This window comes from Sparus aurata, chromosome 6, assembly GCF_900880675.1.
Source record: "Sparus aurata chromosome 6, fSpaAur1.1, whole genome shotgun sequence".
NCBI classification, from domain to species: domain Eukaryota; kingdom Metazoa; phylum Chordata; class Actinopteri; order Spariformes; family Sparidae; genus Sparus; species Sparus aurata.
This window is the reverse complement of record NC_044192.1, coordinates 6799846-6817537: the sequence shown is the minus strand read 5'-3', so window position 1 is coordinate 6817537 and position 17692 is coordinate 6799846. Positions and strand designations below refer to the sequence as shown.

At 40.0% G+C, this 17692-nt stretch overlaps 1 protein-coding gene across 14 annotated transcripts in view; it reads right to left on the bottom strand.

The window, feature by feature from the left end:
* Positions 1 to 17692, bottom strand: part of ptprt (protein tyrosine phosphatase receptor type T) — a 332412-nt gene that overhangs the window by 95572 nt on the left and 219148 nt on the right. For 8 of the 14 annotated variants that reach the window (XM_030420578.1, XM_030420576.1, XM_030420582.1 and 5 more), the window contains one exon: positions 16889 to 17024. In XM_030420578.1, the coding sequence (XP_030276438.1) occupies positions 16889 to 17024 (136 nt within the window). Of the gene's footprint in view, positions 1 to 6260; positions 6294 to 16888; positions 17025 to 17692 lie in introns of all 14 variants that reach the window. The other 6 variants (XM_030420575.1, XM_030420579.1, XM_030420580.1 and 3 more) reach the window with 1 other exon arrangement.

Sequence of the window (17692 nt, the reverse complement as noted above, 5' to 3'; positions counted from 1 at the left end):
GATGCAGATCAGACAATGGGTGGCTATCTGTTACAGGAAGCCGTCAAAAAGAAATTAAGGGTCCAGTAAATGAAAACTGGCAGTGACACCATTGTCCTGCAGGCACCTAATGTGTCCATGACTTCAGTGTTTATAAATGGACTATTTCCGTCTCTCTTCTAATGAGGGGCACTCGCCATAAAGACCCAGGTCTTTGCAATTAATGGAGGAGAAGAGTACAAAATATTTCAGCTCAAATACACCTAGTCGCAAATATCTGCCCTTCAGTTTTTCATGAAGCAGGTAGATCCTGGGAATCTTCTCATTCAAGATTCAGGCTGTCGCAATGTTGCCTCAAATGAACACAAGATTGTGTCAATATATGTCTGGGAATACTGCACGCTGAATAATCCTGTTATCATCCTAAAAAACTCTTTGAACATGCTCAAAAGCAAAGATTTCAATGGTGATGTCATGTTGCAAATATGGGCGTAACTAGTCCAAGTGCAACCAACAAACTCAATACAACTTGGTTGTGAGAAAAAGTTTTCTTTCCGTATGTTTTATCTGATCAAACAGTCTAACTGAAACCCAACAGGTATAAACATTGGCCTTTTGGGGTAGAAAGCTAAACAGATCTAGCCATATTTCCCATCAGAGGCCGAGCAGAGGAGGTCAGAATGGTTTAAAACGTCTTTGCCACTGTCTGGATGTGTTTAATGTCCTGCTCCAACATCCTGTTTCAATAGGAAAAAGGGCTATTCTTGTGGGACCTTTAAAAACCTTTGGTATATAAGCAGGGTGCACATTTATATCAATCCATTCGTATTTCAAAACATTAATCTATGAGAAAAATCGGCAGCGGCATAGGCAGCATATGTCCGCCATTCTGTTTCCAAACGGACGACGAGCCAAAGGTAGTATCACCCAGCAACTGAACCGTCAGCGTGAGTGTTAATTGGTCTGGTTCAGCACTGTGCATTCTGCTTGTTTATAGGTTCATTAACCTTTTTAAGCAGAATGGAATACCCCAGAAAAAAAAAATGTTTTCTCTTAAATATCTTACTTAATTAATCCATTTCAAATGAAGTAACGTTTCAGTGCAGTGCTGTCATTTAAGACAATAACAGCTGAACGTCCTTGCATATCTTTGACACGAAAAAGTCCCATAACCGCATTTGAGATCATTGCAAAAATGTGTGCATATGAGCAGATGCATCATTTTAAGAATTTCTGACTTACTAACATCGGTATCAAGAGTCGCTCTACTGCATAGACTGTATTCTACCGCCCAGTTTCAGACGAGGGCAATCTTTCAGACTTTGAAATACCATTCTAACTGAGATTAAATCTACCCCTACTGCCCCCTAATGTGCAGTTTCCAGCCACTCTGCCTGAATGCACTCCTACAAGACTGAATGTCAATAGCTGCACTGGTTGTTATACATTGTACAATGTTATACATTCTCGGGCGAGGTTGTTTGTCACGGCTTTATGCCACATGCCTCCGGAAGAAAAGATAGATGCAGATCTCGTATTTGTATAACGGCGACATTTTTTTCCCCTAGCTTTGTATGGAGGGCATTTCCATTAAGACACACCCATCAGACTACACTCCGCTGTGCTGAGGCTTATCTTGGCTTTGGATGAATAGTTTCAGCAGCAAACACACACAACCATGTTCACACTGATATGATGGCTATAGTTTATCATGGCCTTATACGAATATTATCGGCTGAAAACACACACACACACACACACACACACACACACCACTAACACCTCAACATGGATGTGATTTGTTACTTATCATGGGTCTCTGCTAGTTATTTTGGCCACCACCCTGTCCTACACACACACACACACACACACACACACACATTTCAACAGTGACATGACGGCTATAGTTTATCATACCTATATAAATGAATAGTGTGTCATGAAGGAATACTTTTGCTTTCTCTAAAGGCTGACTTAGATGAAAAATATCTTACCTGCTGCATGAACACACACACACAGGCCTACAATCTGTCATGTACACACCAACATACACCCACAGGCTATATATATATATATATAAATATATAAATATATATATATATATATATGTTCGACACAGAAACACAGAAAAATGAACATAAGGCATCTTACTGACACGAGTTTCATGTGCATGCTGTCAATGTAGCTTATTAGCACCTCATTACCATCATGGACGTGATGGGTAGAAAAAAATGTGGTTATGTTAGTACGTTAATACATACACACTCACACACTAGCTGAAGACAGGTAGCAGGAGGTCTAAATGAGGAGAAAGCTGCCTTTTACTCCACCAATACTGTCAACATACTACACACGCAGGTGCTTAATGGGCGGCAGTTCATGTGTGTTTGTTACAATGTGTGGAAACATTTGAAGGTAAAAATAAGGGTTGGTTGAATAGTGAGTTAATAAATGAGGTTTAAAAATGCCCTTAGAGTGACATGTCTCCATCTCTATTCATAGTCCACAGTAGATAATTAGCACTCTGTTACAAGACAGATGTCCACATGTCGTTGGCGTATGGACGCACTCTGGAATGAATGCAAGGATATAAATTATGAATCTATAAATAAATGTCAAAACAAATTTGTTCTGCGTGGCAGAGGGATTTCTTATCTATTAAAGTCTAATTAAATCTCCATGCTCAGGTTAACTGAAGTGCAGGTGGTGATTTTCTGGATGGTGAACGACCAAATTTGTAGATTTTATCAAGCTGGATGTTTGGAGTTGGTTTGTCTGTTCTAGGCTACTGTTTGCTGCTTTATAATGTAGTTCTTTGCTGCTTAGACTGACCAAACAGGCTGTAAACTAGTACACAAATAAATACAAATAAAGAACAGATTTACACAGTTGTATAAAACTCTTAAATTTCACAGGAAAACGTTTGAGAAGTTATCACCAAAGACATTAACGCACTTGTAAAACACCAGCAGTTTTACAAAGCAGTTAAACGATTAAAGCGTTTTCACCTTGAGTTTTACCTCCAAATAATTTGGCTTCAGCTGAACTGTGGATTTGTTTACAACCTGTCTGACAGCTTGCATTTCTTGCTCTAATAGTCTGGACTGCACAGCTGTTTCTAGCAGTGTATCACTGGATCTCAGTGATTAAACTGGAGAGTAAAATGTTATCGCAACCAACACGAATGAAGAGGAACAAGAACATAAGACTCTTGTTCGATGTACCAGTCTACATGTGTGATCATACAGTACACGATTGTGTACGTGTGCGTGTGTGTGTGTGTGTGTGTGTGTGTGTGTGTGTATGTATGTGTGTGTGAGTAAATAGCCAGCCATCACCCATTATAACAGAGCTGTAAGTGGACCATCAAGCATTTATCTCAGCAAGCAGCAGAGTCCATTATTCAACCATGTGTCACATTTGCAGAATGGAGGTCAAGTCCAGCTCTGTTGTGGCATGTGTATCTGTGTGTGTCTGTGTATGTGTGTGCGTGTGTGTGTGTGTGTCAACATCGCCAAATTATCTGTGAATAAGTACGAGTTTAGCATCTGTCAGCATGGAGGCACTCAGTGTGTGTATGTGAGTATATGCAGCATAAATCCCAATTTGGCGACTAAAACGCACACAGACCACAAAACCACCCACCCACAAACACACACCCACAAACACACACACACACACACACACACACAAACACACACACAAACACACAGGCACACACTTCAGACCACTTGGCCTTGTAAAAGCCTGCCATGTGCAGAGGAATCAGCCTGAGTCCATTCCCTGGGCTGACATCAGCTACTAATCGCCTCAATTCTCTTGTCATAGACCGAGCCCCTGAGGGTGCAGTAGATTGTCCTGAAAGAGGATGTGTCCTTTTGCTCCCTCAGTGCGAAGGATCATCATTTATTTCTTGACTTTTCTCGACTGGGTTGACTGTAAGCGGGGGTAATTTAAGATTTTTACAAAAACTTCGGGTCATAATTTCCCAATGAATCAACCATCACAGCGGTGCTTTTTTAAACTTTTCTTTCCCTCAAGGAGCGATGCTGCTCACAAAGTAACTCAGTTATATATAGTCACAGTGCTTCTCTTTCATGTATGACAACCACAACAACAAAACTCTCCAATTCGTGTTCTCACCTTTCAAATCGCACATTATTTCGCAGTTAGTGCACTTACAGCGTGGAAAAGCTGATAATTTTGTGAAATAACATGACTTTGGAATCATTTAGAGTCAAGGTTTGATAACTGCAACAGCTCTGGTTAAAATGGAGGCTTAAATGTAAAGTAGGGCTTCAAGAACTAATACCTTGTTGAGGTTAAGGTGAGGTTTTACACCATCAACGTTTAACTGTCATCAACAAAAGACTTTTGGGAAAGTCGCAATTAAACCCTGGACAAAGTAAACCCATCCACCATGACCTACACATCCTTAAACTCACAGTTTTTGTCAAATGTTGAAAGACTGCCTGAAGTTTTCTAATTTTCTTTCAGCTAAACATCGATTTTCAGATGGTGAAATATATTGCTTTTATCTAGATGGCCCAAACTGACATCACTGTTAATATCTCCCTTAAATTCTTGTCTGAAAATCACATCAGATCACTTCTCTGTCCTCCTGCGAGGCCACATCACTACCACATCCCTCTTTCCCCTCTAGTAGATAGTTTTTCAGCACATTGAAGGATTTTTCTTTAACATTTCAACAAAAGTCGTGTTTTCTAACAAAATGTAAGTTAAGATTCCACAGAAGCATTGAGTTAAGGGATGTAGGCAGCTTTAAATACAGGCTGAGGTCTTAATAGACCAAAATTGACTCCAAAGCGATCGCGACCATGACGGGCACAGAGTGGATTGTCTTTGAGCCCAGAACAGTGTGGGTGGAGATATTTGTGAAGCGTTACATTTCATTCGGCACGATATTACCACATATCTCCTTCTTAATCTCCCACCTCTGTTATATTTGCTGCAGCCAAACGCATAATTTCTGACCTACGAAGATGTGCTAATTATTTAACCTGTTTCTAATCCTGGGGGCGGCGTGCTGACTCGATTCTCGCTTCTGAAAATCCCTGCCTGACTACTTGCTTTATGGTGAGATCTAATCCATTATGCCACCCTGTTCCAACTTTAGAAAAGCAGCAAAATAAGGGAACACTTAATCTCCTGACTGACTTCTTATGTTTCCATTTGCAAATGACTGCAGGAGTAGATTTCATAATTACTGACAATGCATCACAAGCAAATGACCGGGTGAGTATCACACAAACAATTCGAACACCTCTCACCACACAGACACAATGAGTCAGAGACGTTGTAGTCATGTGAAACGTGCACATTTTACAAGAAAATGAAGTGAGCATAGATGACATGCAATAATGACGTACAGATGACTTGAAATAAATGACCAAATATACCTGGGGAGGTATGCCAAAAGCATCTTATGTTCGTTAACTTAATAATGATGTCAAAACATCATGAGTAACCATTTTAAAAGTCCCATTTTGAACTTCTTTCCAAAGATCGATTTTCAACCATCAAGCAGAACAAAGAAGACAACACAATAATGGTGCTAATACAAAGGACGACAAAAGACAAGTACATAAATGAGGACTTCTATAATGGCCAAGATCAGAAAGACCTAAATTTCAATCGTTTAGTGACACAGATCTGGCTGTTTGATGGCAGTGAGAGAAACCTCATGTGGTTTCAACACATGAGATGTGCCACAGAGATTCAAATATGAGGTGGTTCATGTTTCACACTCTTACAGAAAAAGGATGTGTAGCTACCAGAACATATTTTACTGTTGCTTAGAACAGAACATTCTGGGGCTCTTTTCAAACAATTTTGAGGTTTTTAGCCACGGCAATTAGCACGTGTATATCCACACTGTCAGCACATTATTGCTGTTATAAGGTTAGACGGGGTGTTGAAATTGAGCATTATACCAAATTAGTCCCACTTCTATAAACTGACATTTGAATAAAAGTATTCTATAAAATAAAATAAGTGTTTTTCATTGGCAGTTGGCTTCACTGTGCTATTCTTAATGGTTGGGCCATTTGAGTAACATGCCTAATGGCTCATTTTTCATTCCCATTTTTCAATACTCAATCAGATTAGTACGGGAAATAGCACATCCATTTTCCAGGTGTAACCTACGTCAGTCATAAGATGCATATTTGAAAAACTGCTGAAAGCCAGACAAGGCAGGGTGAGAGTCACAGTGAGGAACGGAGTGGATGTGTTGATGTCTAGAAATAAACATACAATACCCCACGCTCAGAGTTCTCCACGTGTGAATCTCTCTATCGGAGCAAGGGCAAGGCAGGTACAGGACGGGACAGGAAGGGGTGGAGCCAAAGACAGGAAGCAGGAAGATAGAGAGAAACATTAAAGGGTGTGAGACTTGAGTCAGAGAGGCGCCATCGTCCACGGTGGTGCGAAATCTCGTTCATCTTTTTTCCATATTTTAGGGTTGACACTGACTCTGAAAGGTTGCACCTCTTTATTTGCAGCAGTTTTCTGAGTAGAGCAACTACAACATGTTTTCTAAGGCTGAATTCAGAGTCTTACTTTTACTATTTTCTGGCACATATCCAGTGTCATGGCTGCCTGATACTGACAATGAACTGAATGCTAAAATGTTTGTTCTCCAGTTCTCTCTGTTTTTGCAGGGCTGTGACTTTCTCAATCTTTTCTCGCTAATCCTTTTTACACAAATTCTGAACTGTTGCACATGGCCCTACGCACAAATTTGTGTCTGTGTCTGGAGAACAGTGAACATGAATGAGCTGTGATAGGCTAAAGAGGGGGGGGGAAAACAGATTTAATTTGATTTTTATCTGTTTAGGCAGCCATGAAAAGATCAGACCAGCCCCATATGGGTTGGAAAGCAGACTTTCTCTTGCAGCATAAATCACCACCGGGTGCCAGTGTGTGGGACTTCAGTGGGTTTTCAGCAGGAGGGCTGTTAAGTGATGTATCAAGGCTGAAGGATCTATCAAGGTGACAAGTTTCAAACATGAAGACTTTAACAGGTACAAATCCCAGAGTTTCATAAGTGGCATGAACAATTTCTCAGAGAGGGCTCCGTGAACACTGTACAAAGAAAACAGGAGGCGGGAGACGCAGGAAACATTTGAATGAATCAGTCAACAGCAGAGTAAAGAGAAGCTTGGAGTGGACGTGAAGCCATATTGAGTTGGGATAATTAATTTCGCCCCCATCTCGTCATGAGCGATGACGTTGAAATTCTACCATGTCAATCTGTCTCAAATCTCTTTTTGTGTCGCAGCCTGTAGAACAGACTTCAGAGAAAACCAGTGAATTAATTCAGCCAATCAGCTGTCTGTTTTAGCAGAGTGACACATTTAGTTACTCAGTCAGACACAAACTTCTGATTCCAACGCTTACTTGACTGATTTTCGTCCTTCCAGAACAATGAGAAATAAATTATCCATTTACTTATTTATTTAGGACAGAACCAAGAAAGGGGGGAAATGCGACAGGATGTTTATGGGAGAGAGATATCAGATGCAACCATGGGATGTCTGCGAACTGCTGTTACTGTTGCTGTCGAGATGTTAAGAGCTAGTGGAGGAGGAGAGTGATTGGTAAGCTGGAATGGATCAGCCTGAGTGTGGAAAGCAATGGATGTATCAGTTTTAAGATATTCAGGTGCAATAGGCTCGCAAAAGCACAATTGGAAAATGCACAAAGAATCAATTAAGGTATTTTGAATTAGACCATTGAGCACTAAGTGAGAGCACAATTTTCTTTACAGTGCAAATTAGTCTGAATTAAACACATATTCTACTATTCAGCTATGCAAACTGTCTCTTTTAGACTTTAATTGGAGGATCAGTTACATGTCAAAGTGTTATGTTCTACATCTGTATTTCATCCATATGTGTTCTCGCAAAGATCTCAGGTAATATTAGCGTATAAAGCACAATTTATCATATATTCTTACACTGACTACAGAAAGGGGGCATCTAATATACACAATATTTAAGGTCTGAGGGTATTGCAGAAAGCTCACAGTAATAAATTACTTTGTTATTCAGGTATCTCATCACAAAAGATTTATTTGTTGCCTTCTATTTTCTAGAATAAGAAAATCCTGGTCCAATTCTGTTCATGTACAACCACCAACTCTTCATCCTCCTACAGCCACCACAATTGTGATATACACCGTCTAAGCCTCATGAATCTATTTGCACACATATTCACAGGTGTACTGCTGCCGGAGTAGACCTGAACGACGCTCCAGCACTCTATTTCTCCGACTGAGAAAATAGAATATTCACAGCTTGCATAATCCGGTTGAAATTCATAAACATTTTTTATGGGAAAAAAATGCAGCGGAGCCAATAAAAACTGATGGAATGGCCAAGCTGTCATATTGAGAAAGAGAGAATAAAGAGAAAAATCTCTTCTCTGCATTTCAGCCATTCCTGAGGAGCAGCGAGCAGCCATTGTATGGCGCTCGGGGACCAACTCTAGGTTCTTATAAGGTGGTGGAAAAACCCACGCAGGCACAGGGACAACATGCAAACATGCAAAAAGGCCCCAGCTGGGAATCAAACCCAGAACCTTCCTGCTGTGAGGTAACAGTGCTAACCTGTGAGCTAACTCGCCGCCCCCTGACATATAAGACATTGTGGATACAAAACTGTATAGACTGCTTCAAGACCTCAACTCATCCCACCTTAAAAGTTGCAGGTTGCCTTTGACCGGCACAGTGAATTAAATCATTTTTCAACGGTCTCAAGCTGGCGCTTACTAATCATTTTTAAAGGTTGCCAACATCGTTTAATTCATTATTCACTGTCTTGACAGTTTCTTTGTTTGTGATGCATTCGCAAAGACAAACTACAAAGCCAGCTTGTGCTGCATACACAACGCCTGCTGGTCATGAAGGCTTGCTACATTTTCACAGCAGGTCCTATTACACAAATTTTCCTCAGAATTGACATTTCTGGCTTGCTATACTAAGGGTGCTAAGCTAAGAAAAATACAAATGGCGGCGTGATGTAGAGAAACTAACAGCGGTCAAAACACCGATGTAACCAAACTTTAAGGGGTTCAGCTAACCTGGCAGGTTTAACAAAGAGATGTTAAATTGGACATGCAGATGTGGTACATTAACCGCCAACATCAGCTTCTCTTTATTTTCTTTCCAACATGTCACAAACGCTAACAGCTCCCGCCTCAGAACAACTTTTTGAGGGGTGACATTATATTTTTGTGCTCTCTGGTTGGGTGGCTTTTAAATTATGATAGTCATGATGATACCGTGCTCTGTGACTGATGACTGTCAAGCTATATTCATGAATCTGTATCGATACCGTTTTAATTTTTACACATGAGATGTGTTTGTTCTAAATATTCATGTCTCTGAAGTTTAAAAAGAAATCATGTCTGGCTGCTCACTCTTACTTCTTGTAATATCTTAATCTAAGATGGCCTTCTCTTCTTAGTAGACAACGACTCTTTTCAAGCATTTCCAGGCCTGAATATTTCCCCGCAAAATCTCAGTTTTTCATGTATACTAATCCAGAAATGTTAACCATTAGGAACTTTAAAGGAAGTGTTGCTGTCAAGGACACTGCAGACTCAGATATGAGAGAAATATTTTTGGTCTGTGTTTGGCCGAGAGCAGCGTGTCTGTGTTTGCAACCATCTCTTTCCACAGTCCCATCTGGAGTTCTCTCTAAATCTGTGTGTGTGTCCATGTGTGTAACAATCCATGGCTCTACCCCTGTCAATATTGGCTTCAAACGCTCTGGGAGGAGTATCAGGCCATGAGGACACACACATGAACACACACACACGCACACGCACACAAAGAGATGGCAGCACGGCGCTGACTTTGATAACACACGTATTTTATATCCAGTCACACGAATGAAATAACAAAACAAAAAAAAAACTGCTCAGCAGAGCGATGTACAACACAACACAATGTGGACTGACACATACAGTAAAACACACATTCTGCCTCCTCTCTCTCACATACCGACACGCAAACACAACAGCTGTTTCATTGCATACACTAACAAAATGTTAGCAACACATATTCTGTGCTATAGATATGTGAACATACTGGATTGCAGGCACACTGACTCTTGTGTGTACGTGTGTGTCGAACATCTTTGCACACAGTTGGTATATTCACGGTTCTGTCTTTCTGTCATTTGTACTGTAATACTGCAGCTACTTGTCCACTGCAGCTCTACTTGTGTGAGTACATCTTTACTGTCTGTGAGTCTGTGTGTGAGTGTTTTGTGTGTGAGTGTTTTGTGTGTGAGTGAGTGTGTTGACAGGACCCAGCTCTGGTGGGCACTTATACTGTCTTGCAGCGTCTATAGCCTGTGGCAGGCCTGTTGCTATTCAGGTAACACCTTGGTCTCCATCTACAGTCTCTAAGTGACTTCATGAACTTGTAGACAGTATTTGATTGCAATCTTACATAAAGAACTGTCACAGAAATATGTGAATGTCAGGGAGAGAGAGAGAGTGAGTTTCAGATTTAGTTCCTAGATTTATCCTACTTGGTTTAAAATGTACAAAAACCCTTCTCACCCTGCCACCAGCTCATGGGTACCTTAAAGCTAATACAAAGGGAAATCAGCATTCTCATTCTTTTGAGCCATCCACACCTAGAACCATAACTTCAACGATAACAATGTGAGCTTCCACACTAATGAACGGTTGCGTTCTGCAAATGGTGGCGGTCGGCACGCACTGCGAGCTCTAGCTGTGTCAGCAGCTGAGGAAAATGTTCAGTGATGACCGGGGCCTGCTTTACATTACACAGAGAAACAAGTATAAAACCGACAGGAGGCAGGAGTAAGGAGAATCTAACACTATTACAACAATTGTCCTCTTTTGAAAACGAATGGAATTTATACATCGGCGTGAGTCAACATCAATTATAATGGTGATCGTCGAAGAGGAGATCAGGAATGACAGAACAATCTTCAGAGACCCCATCGTTACATTAAAGACTAGTAGAAAAAACTTCCCTAAAATTAAGCTTATTGATGACCCTGTACATTCGGATGGATTTGATTGGCTGTCAGGGATTCTATCATTCATCAAATCACTCAGAAAGTGATCCAAAGATATTTTTCACTAATGCATCCATGTTTACATCAGAATGAGTTCAACCCTGCTCTGAGGACACGTGCATACTTTAAATAAACATTAAAACATATGGATATGGCTCTGGTAGGGCCTGACCCACCCAGCCTTGCTTGTCAGGATCTTTTAAATACACCAAAGTCCTTCAGGTGAGGGTTAGAATTAATAATTCATATATTTCTGCATGAATGCCAGAATACTAGAGCTAATGTGAGCAGGCAGATGTCGAAGCACTGCATGAGGGTCTGTGCTACATATAGCCACGGGTGATATCAGAAACTGTTGTTCATGTATTTGTTTGCCTACAGTCTTCAATTGTGTGCTTTTTTTTTTCTTTGAGCAAATTTCGCTTGTTTTCATCTAATCTATGTGACCATAAAGGTTGCGTCTCTCTCTCTCTCTCTCTCTCTTTTTTTATGTTGACCTGGACATGACGGCGGTACAGAAGCCTCGAATAAAAATAAAATCACAGAAGATGGCTGCAGGGTCAGAATTTTAAAGAGCGCCGATGAAAGAAAATAGGAGCGAAAGAATTTAAATTCCATATTTTTCCATCAATTTGCAGATCCAGAGACGTCACCTTTTCTCAATTATTTAGTCGAGATTTGCTTCTCTGGCATCACCCCAAAAAAATAAATAAATAAAAATCAGCCTGCGCTTAGGGAGCTTGAGGAACATTAATTATTCATCCCTTCTCCTCTCAACCTTTTTATGAAAAGTGTGTCTTCCAATGCTGCTTGTTTAGAGCCCTCGGGGCCACCTGGCTGTAGAAACATCGAATCCCCATTAAGACTTCAGCCATGTCCAGCGTTATTCACTTTTACATTACATTATTAGGAACATCGCATGGCATTCCCTCGAAAAACGAAGTCCATTTGGAACATGTGTAACGGCGCTCTGAAAGATTAATTGGACAGTGGTTCGTGCTCACAAAGTTTTGTCATGGAATAATTTATGGGCTCTGAAAGGCATGTTAAACACTTTCCATTTTAAAGAAAAAAACCACTTTTTTCTGCCACTCGGGCGACTGGCTAAAGTGTGCGGAATGAAATATAGATGACCTCAGAAAACGGTCAATGATATGGTAAACCTCCCCACTGTCCGAATCCATTTGTCAACACGCCTTTTTTGTCAATTCTTATTCTTTCTTCTGTTTCCAAGGCTCTTCACTATTGCTTGCTGTCATTTTGCCCCTTTACTTTTTATGAGTTTCTGCTACTTTATACTTTATATTTTTCTTTCCTCCATCTGCAAGTCCTCCTGCTTTCTTACCCTGCCATACTTTCATATGTGCTCCATGACTCCATTTGACCTGCATGGGATCTTTAACTCAGACTGATGGCCTGGATTAACTTGAGCTCACGAGGATCTGAGCAGCTTCCTTCTTTTCTGTCTCTTCTTCGACAAGGTTGCGCTTTTTCTCACTCCCTCACTCGCCATGGTGCTGTTTGCCCTCTAATTGGCCTTTTTATGTATATTATGCCCCGTTAGCCTGGTTAGCATCTGATTAGCATATCCATTTGACCCCCAGGTTAACCAGCACTGCCTTGTTTGCATCTCTCATATTCTTCGAACCTTGTACATTTTCTTCCTTCCCTATTTTTTGTATTGCTTTCTCGTTCTGCTTCTCCCCTATATTCCCCAGCGGCACCCTCGTCTGAAGTCTCTAACTATACGTTTCTTGTTACTCCCGGCATGTCTCCTCCTCTGGCTCTAATATAGTTTTATCCTCTTGGTGTTTTGGATATTCTTTGTTAGCCTCTGATTAGCATTGCCAACTGACCCCCTGCCCTCTCTGACTCCCCAGCCTCCTTTGCTCACTTGAAATTGATGAAGTGTTGTATTCTGACTGGTAATAAGGTATCTGCCAACTTCCCAGACTGTATTACTGTTGGTGGACTGAGTTTTCATGTTTCCCTGGTGGTTTACGACCACGCTCGTGAGGATGTCTGTGGTGAAAAACAGTCAAATAGCTTCTAATCGTACTGCTCGCGTGGGTTTTTTCCCCCCTAACGTAAAGCAGTGCAGTCAAATGCATGGCACTAACCATATGTATGTTGACAGATTCACTATATCCTTGTGGCAAATATATTCAATGTCACGCTGCCCGGCTGCACACAGTAAATTCCCACAAATGTTACTTGGTTAACTGTGTTTTCTTTTGGCCATGCTGCCACATTCAGGGCCTCTATGACATAAAACTTTTAGTATATGTTTGCCACTGTGGCACGGAAATATGTACAACAAATGTATGTTGAAAGATTCATGATATCCTTGGAGCGAACATGTTCAGTGTCATGCTGCCTGAACGCACACAGTATATCGCTCTTACTCCTTGACTAACTGAATACAAGGTACTGTTTCCTTGTAACATGGGCCTGGACATGCTAGGAGAACTAGACAGGGTTTGTGAAGTTATTGTAAATTCATACAGAAGTTATTTCCTCTTGTTTTGTTTTCTTTCCTCCTTTTGGTTTATTGTGTCTGAATGTTTTCCTGTACCAGCCGGTTTCTACTCATCTTGCTTTGGCTGGGGGCCAATTTTGAAAAATGACAGGAGGCCAGAGGCAAGATAATAAAGGAAAACAAAAACAGTCATGTATTAATGTAATCAGATAAAATTAATGCATATTTAAAAAGGCCCATAACGTATCTTTCTTTTCAATTATTAATCTAAATGAATTAATCAATTTATTAATTAATTGGCACCAGGTCTGAATCACATATTTTACCGCATTCAATGACTGCGACTGCTCTGGTCGTGTGTGGAAGAATTAATACAACTTGAAAAATAGCAGGAACATTTTCCGTCATGCAATCACTCTAACGTTGGGACGATTCATGAACACAAACCAAAACTGCTCCTACCAGGAACCAATCAATCGTCACCTTCATCAATAAACGTATAGTCAAGTAAAATTAAGTTAATTGTTTTTACACAATTAATAGACAATGAAACGTTGTTTAAACAATTTATGAAGCAACTGTTTATTGTAAAGTTGTGAATGATGTTTATTATAGTTCATCAATAGACATTTTCATGGCTATATAAAGTTGCAAAATCTTGTTTGTATACCTTTATAACTGCTTAATAAATGGTTTATAAAAGCATTTCATTGTCGACAGTAAAAAAGTAATTAACTATAAATTTACTATTTATTAATGTTGGTTATTTTAAAGTGTTACTGTTGGGTTTCCCTGTACACCCTCTGATCCTGCACAACCTAAAGGGCAATCACGCAGAGATCAGCCTGTTACTGACAACTTAATTTATCCCTTCATGTGACACTGGTCTAACTGTCAACCAGGGGAGACTTTAATAGTTACTAACTGATATGAACAAACAAAACAATCGTGTGGATCTATTTATCTTCATCATGAATTAGAAAATGTTGAGTATCACTGCCATAGAAGAGGTTAAAAACATAACACTAATTGTTGTTTACAGAAAGTTATCTAAACTTTTTTCTGCTGCTGGCAACAAATGCTAATTTGCACTGAAAATAGGAGCTACCTGCTTGCAAGATAATCGTAGCTGTTCAGTTTTTCTTCTAAGAACTTTCAGTCTTTTTTGTTGACCTATGCACAGATCAAGTAGTAAAAAAAAAAGAAAAAGTGGCCAAAATGGGGCAATCAGAAAGTCATTATAAATGTCTAAACATAAGAAAATTGCAGCTTAACGGACAGACAGCTGCTGTGCAGCAATATTAACGTCAGCATGAGATGTGCTAAAAATTTGCCTGAAATGACAACTGTCCCAGCATCCTACTAAATGTTGGCTCTGTCATTACTGTGACACTTACTTCAACATTGATTATAGCTTTAAGATGAAAAAACTGTTAGACATTTAAAAACACAAAGACACAACTTTAACAAAAAGACTTTCACACCTGATCTCACAACAAATATCCTCCAAATTATAGGTAGAAAATTGTCCTTTAACAATAACAATACTAGTCCCTCTGAAAACAGCCCAGTGTTTTCGAGTCTACACCACAACAATCATTTTCATGTTTACTTATAAGAAAGTCTCAGGATTTAAGGCCTAAGGCAATCAAACCAAGTAATTGTGTTTATTTTCTATTGCAGGAGTCAAATTAAAGCATTTCTTTACTTTAATGATTGTTTCCTGAAAGTTTTGTACATATTTTTTTTTTTTTGAGTGTGAAGTAAGAAACCGACAAAAACGATAAAAATGACAAGAAATCAAACAAATGTCCTAGCAAAGCAAATGTACAAGCATCATGTGAGTATAGAGGGATGGGAGAATGGATGGAGTGATAGAGAGAACGAGAGAAAGTGAAGGAAAGAAAAGGCAGGTGATGGTGGCAAGCCAGTGTGCATGTTAACACAGACACAGAAAGCTGTGCATGTCTGCTCACAGAAAGAAAAGTAATACAATTCATCTGGGTTTTAAGATATCTGAACCCTGGGCACACCTTTCATTATTATTTATTTTGCCCTTCAGGGTTAGAGAGGATTAAGAACATCTCCAGTTCTAATACATAATTCTGACCTTTTATATTGCCTGAAGAAAAGAATAAAAGTTTGTGGCCTTCACAATCACAACAATCTGTGCATTCCTTGCAATGTTTGATAAAAGTAAATCTGTTGACTGGCACTGAAACTACACACACAGATAAGAGACATTTAACATTTAGTTTCAGTTGTCCCTATTACACATTTACAGATCTATCAATACGTATTTTTATGACTACATGTCCACATATATTCATTTCTACATGCATATCATCTATAAGGACACTTGAGATTATGAGGTTTATCTTTAAATCTGTCTGTCTATATGTCTATTCTGGTTTAAATCTAGTATCTTATTCATAAACAGAGTCCAAAACCTTACTCTTACTAAATGGAACAGTTGTCTCATAGATGATTAGTAGCCTCTATCTACATGCCAACACTGGTCTTATTGTTGGCATGGCTTAACAGGTCTTTAAATCAGCTGCAGGCTCTGTTCACCATCTGCACTCACTAGAAACAGTGGAAGCTTCAGTTGAGTTTCCTGTGGATGAACAGCTATCGTTCTGCTTAGTGAAAACAGGACAAGGGCAAACTTTACCTTTAAAATTTGGGCCCCTTGCTCAAAAAAAGCAGTAAAAGGTCGAATGGTGTGTTCACACAGAGAGCGAAGCAGATTTTTGACGTGTATAAAGGCAGTTCAAAGACGCAAATATGCAAATTGTGTCCTATGGTTTTCCTGAGTGTTGTATGGGGAAAGCTTGGCAGCGCAAGGAGGCAAAGCCGCTACTACGCTGCTCTGAGCTGGCCATCTTTGGAGAGAAGAGCGAGGTGCAGAGCCAGTCCTTCTGGAGGAAATAAACACCCAGAGTCACATCAGATTCTGCTCTGATCCAGAGATGTTTAAGAGTAGGAGGAGAGCTCAGATATATCTTTTTAACTTCTGGGATTAAAAGGGGATTCATCTTCACTCCTGCACTGATCCACAGCAGTGACCTCCATTGCCGGGGGTTAATGTTCTGTGATGCAGACTGCTAAATGGAGCTGAAGGGGAATCTACTTTAATTCATGATGTAAACGTAGGACAGAGGTAAGTTGAAAAAGAAGAGAGAGCCAGAGAACCACATCTGCTTCGCGTTCAGTGTGAACACACCATAATAGAGGCTACCAACTGTTTAGTCTATAAGTTTAGGGAAATGTGTCGTAGATTCATTAATTGTTAAAATGCTACACATAGCACCTTTAACGTCCTGATTTGGGGTTTATTACCTACCTGCGTTTGAAGGTGAGGACGACACCGAGGAGGATGATGATGAACATGAGGATCCCTGCGATCACTCCGGCCATTTTCACCGTGCTGTCCACCTGCTTCTCTGGTTCCATGGCATCTGAGTCCTGGGTGGATGCACCTACACACACGCACACGCACACACACACACACACACACACACACACACACACACACAGGTATGCACATAGTCACATTGGTAGGCAAACACATAAAAATAGCAGCACATACACTTAATGGACCACACATGTGCATGCACACAAAGCCAAACGCCCACAGGCACTCATGCAAACAGACAATCATACATCATCATCGTATTCTTACACATACATGTTAACCACAAAGACACAGTGGATACACTTGATCCCAAGGTGAAGATACTCTAAACACAACCATATGCAAAGAACTTGAACAGAACAGAACGTATATACATCATGTGGAGGGATGAAAACATTATCATGGTGAATAACACAATGAGGAGACAAGGTTAATCCCAAACAGCACATATGGAGTGTTTTGTTAAAAGTGAAATGTTGAAGGGAGGAAATAATAAATTAAAATTCAGTTTCTGTGAAAACTTTGACAAACCAGACTATAAAAGGGAGATCTTGTGAAAACTCTCTGTGTGGTCATTTCAAAAACTTTTCTTTTGCCAAATGTGATTATCTAATTTTGGAACGTTTGGATTTGCTGCTGCCAAAAAAATGTAATTGAACACCATGGTAAGTCACATCCTGAAGCTCAGGTAAAACTTACTTAAGTGGAGAGCATGGACACGATATGTGCATT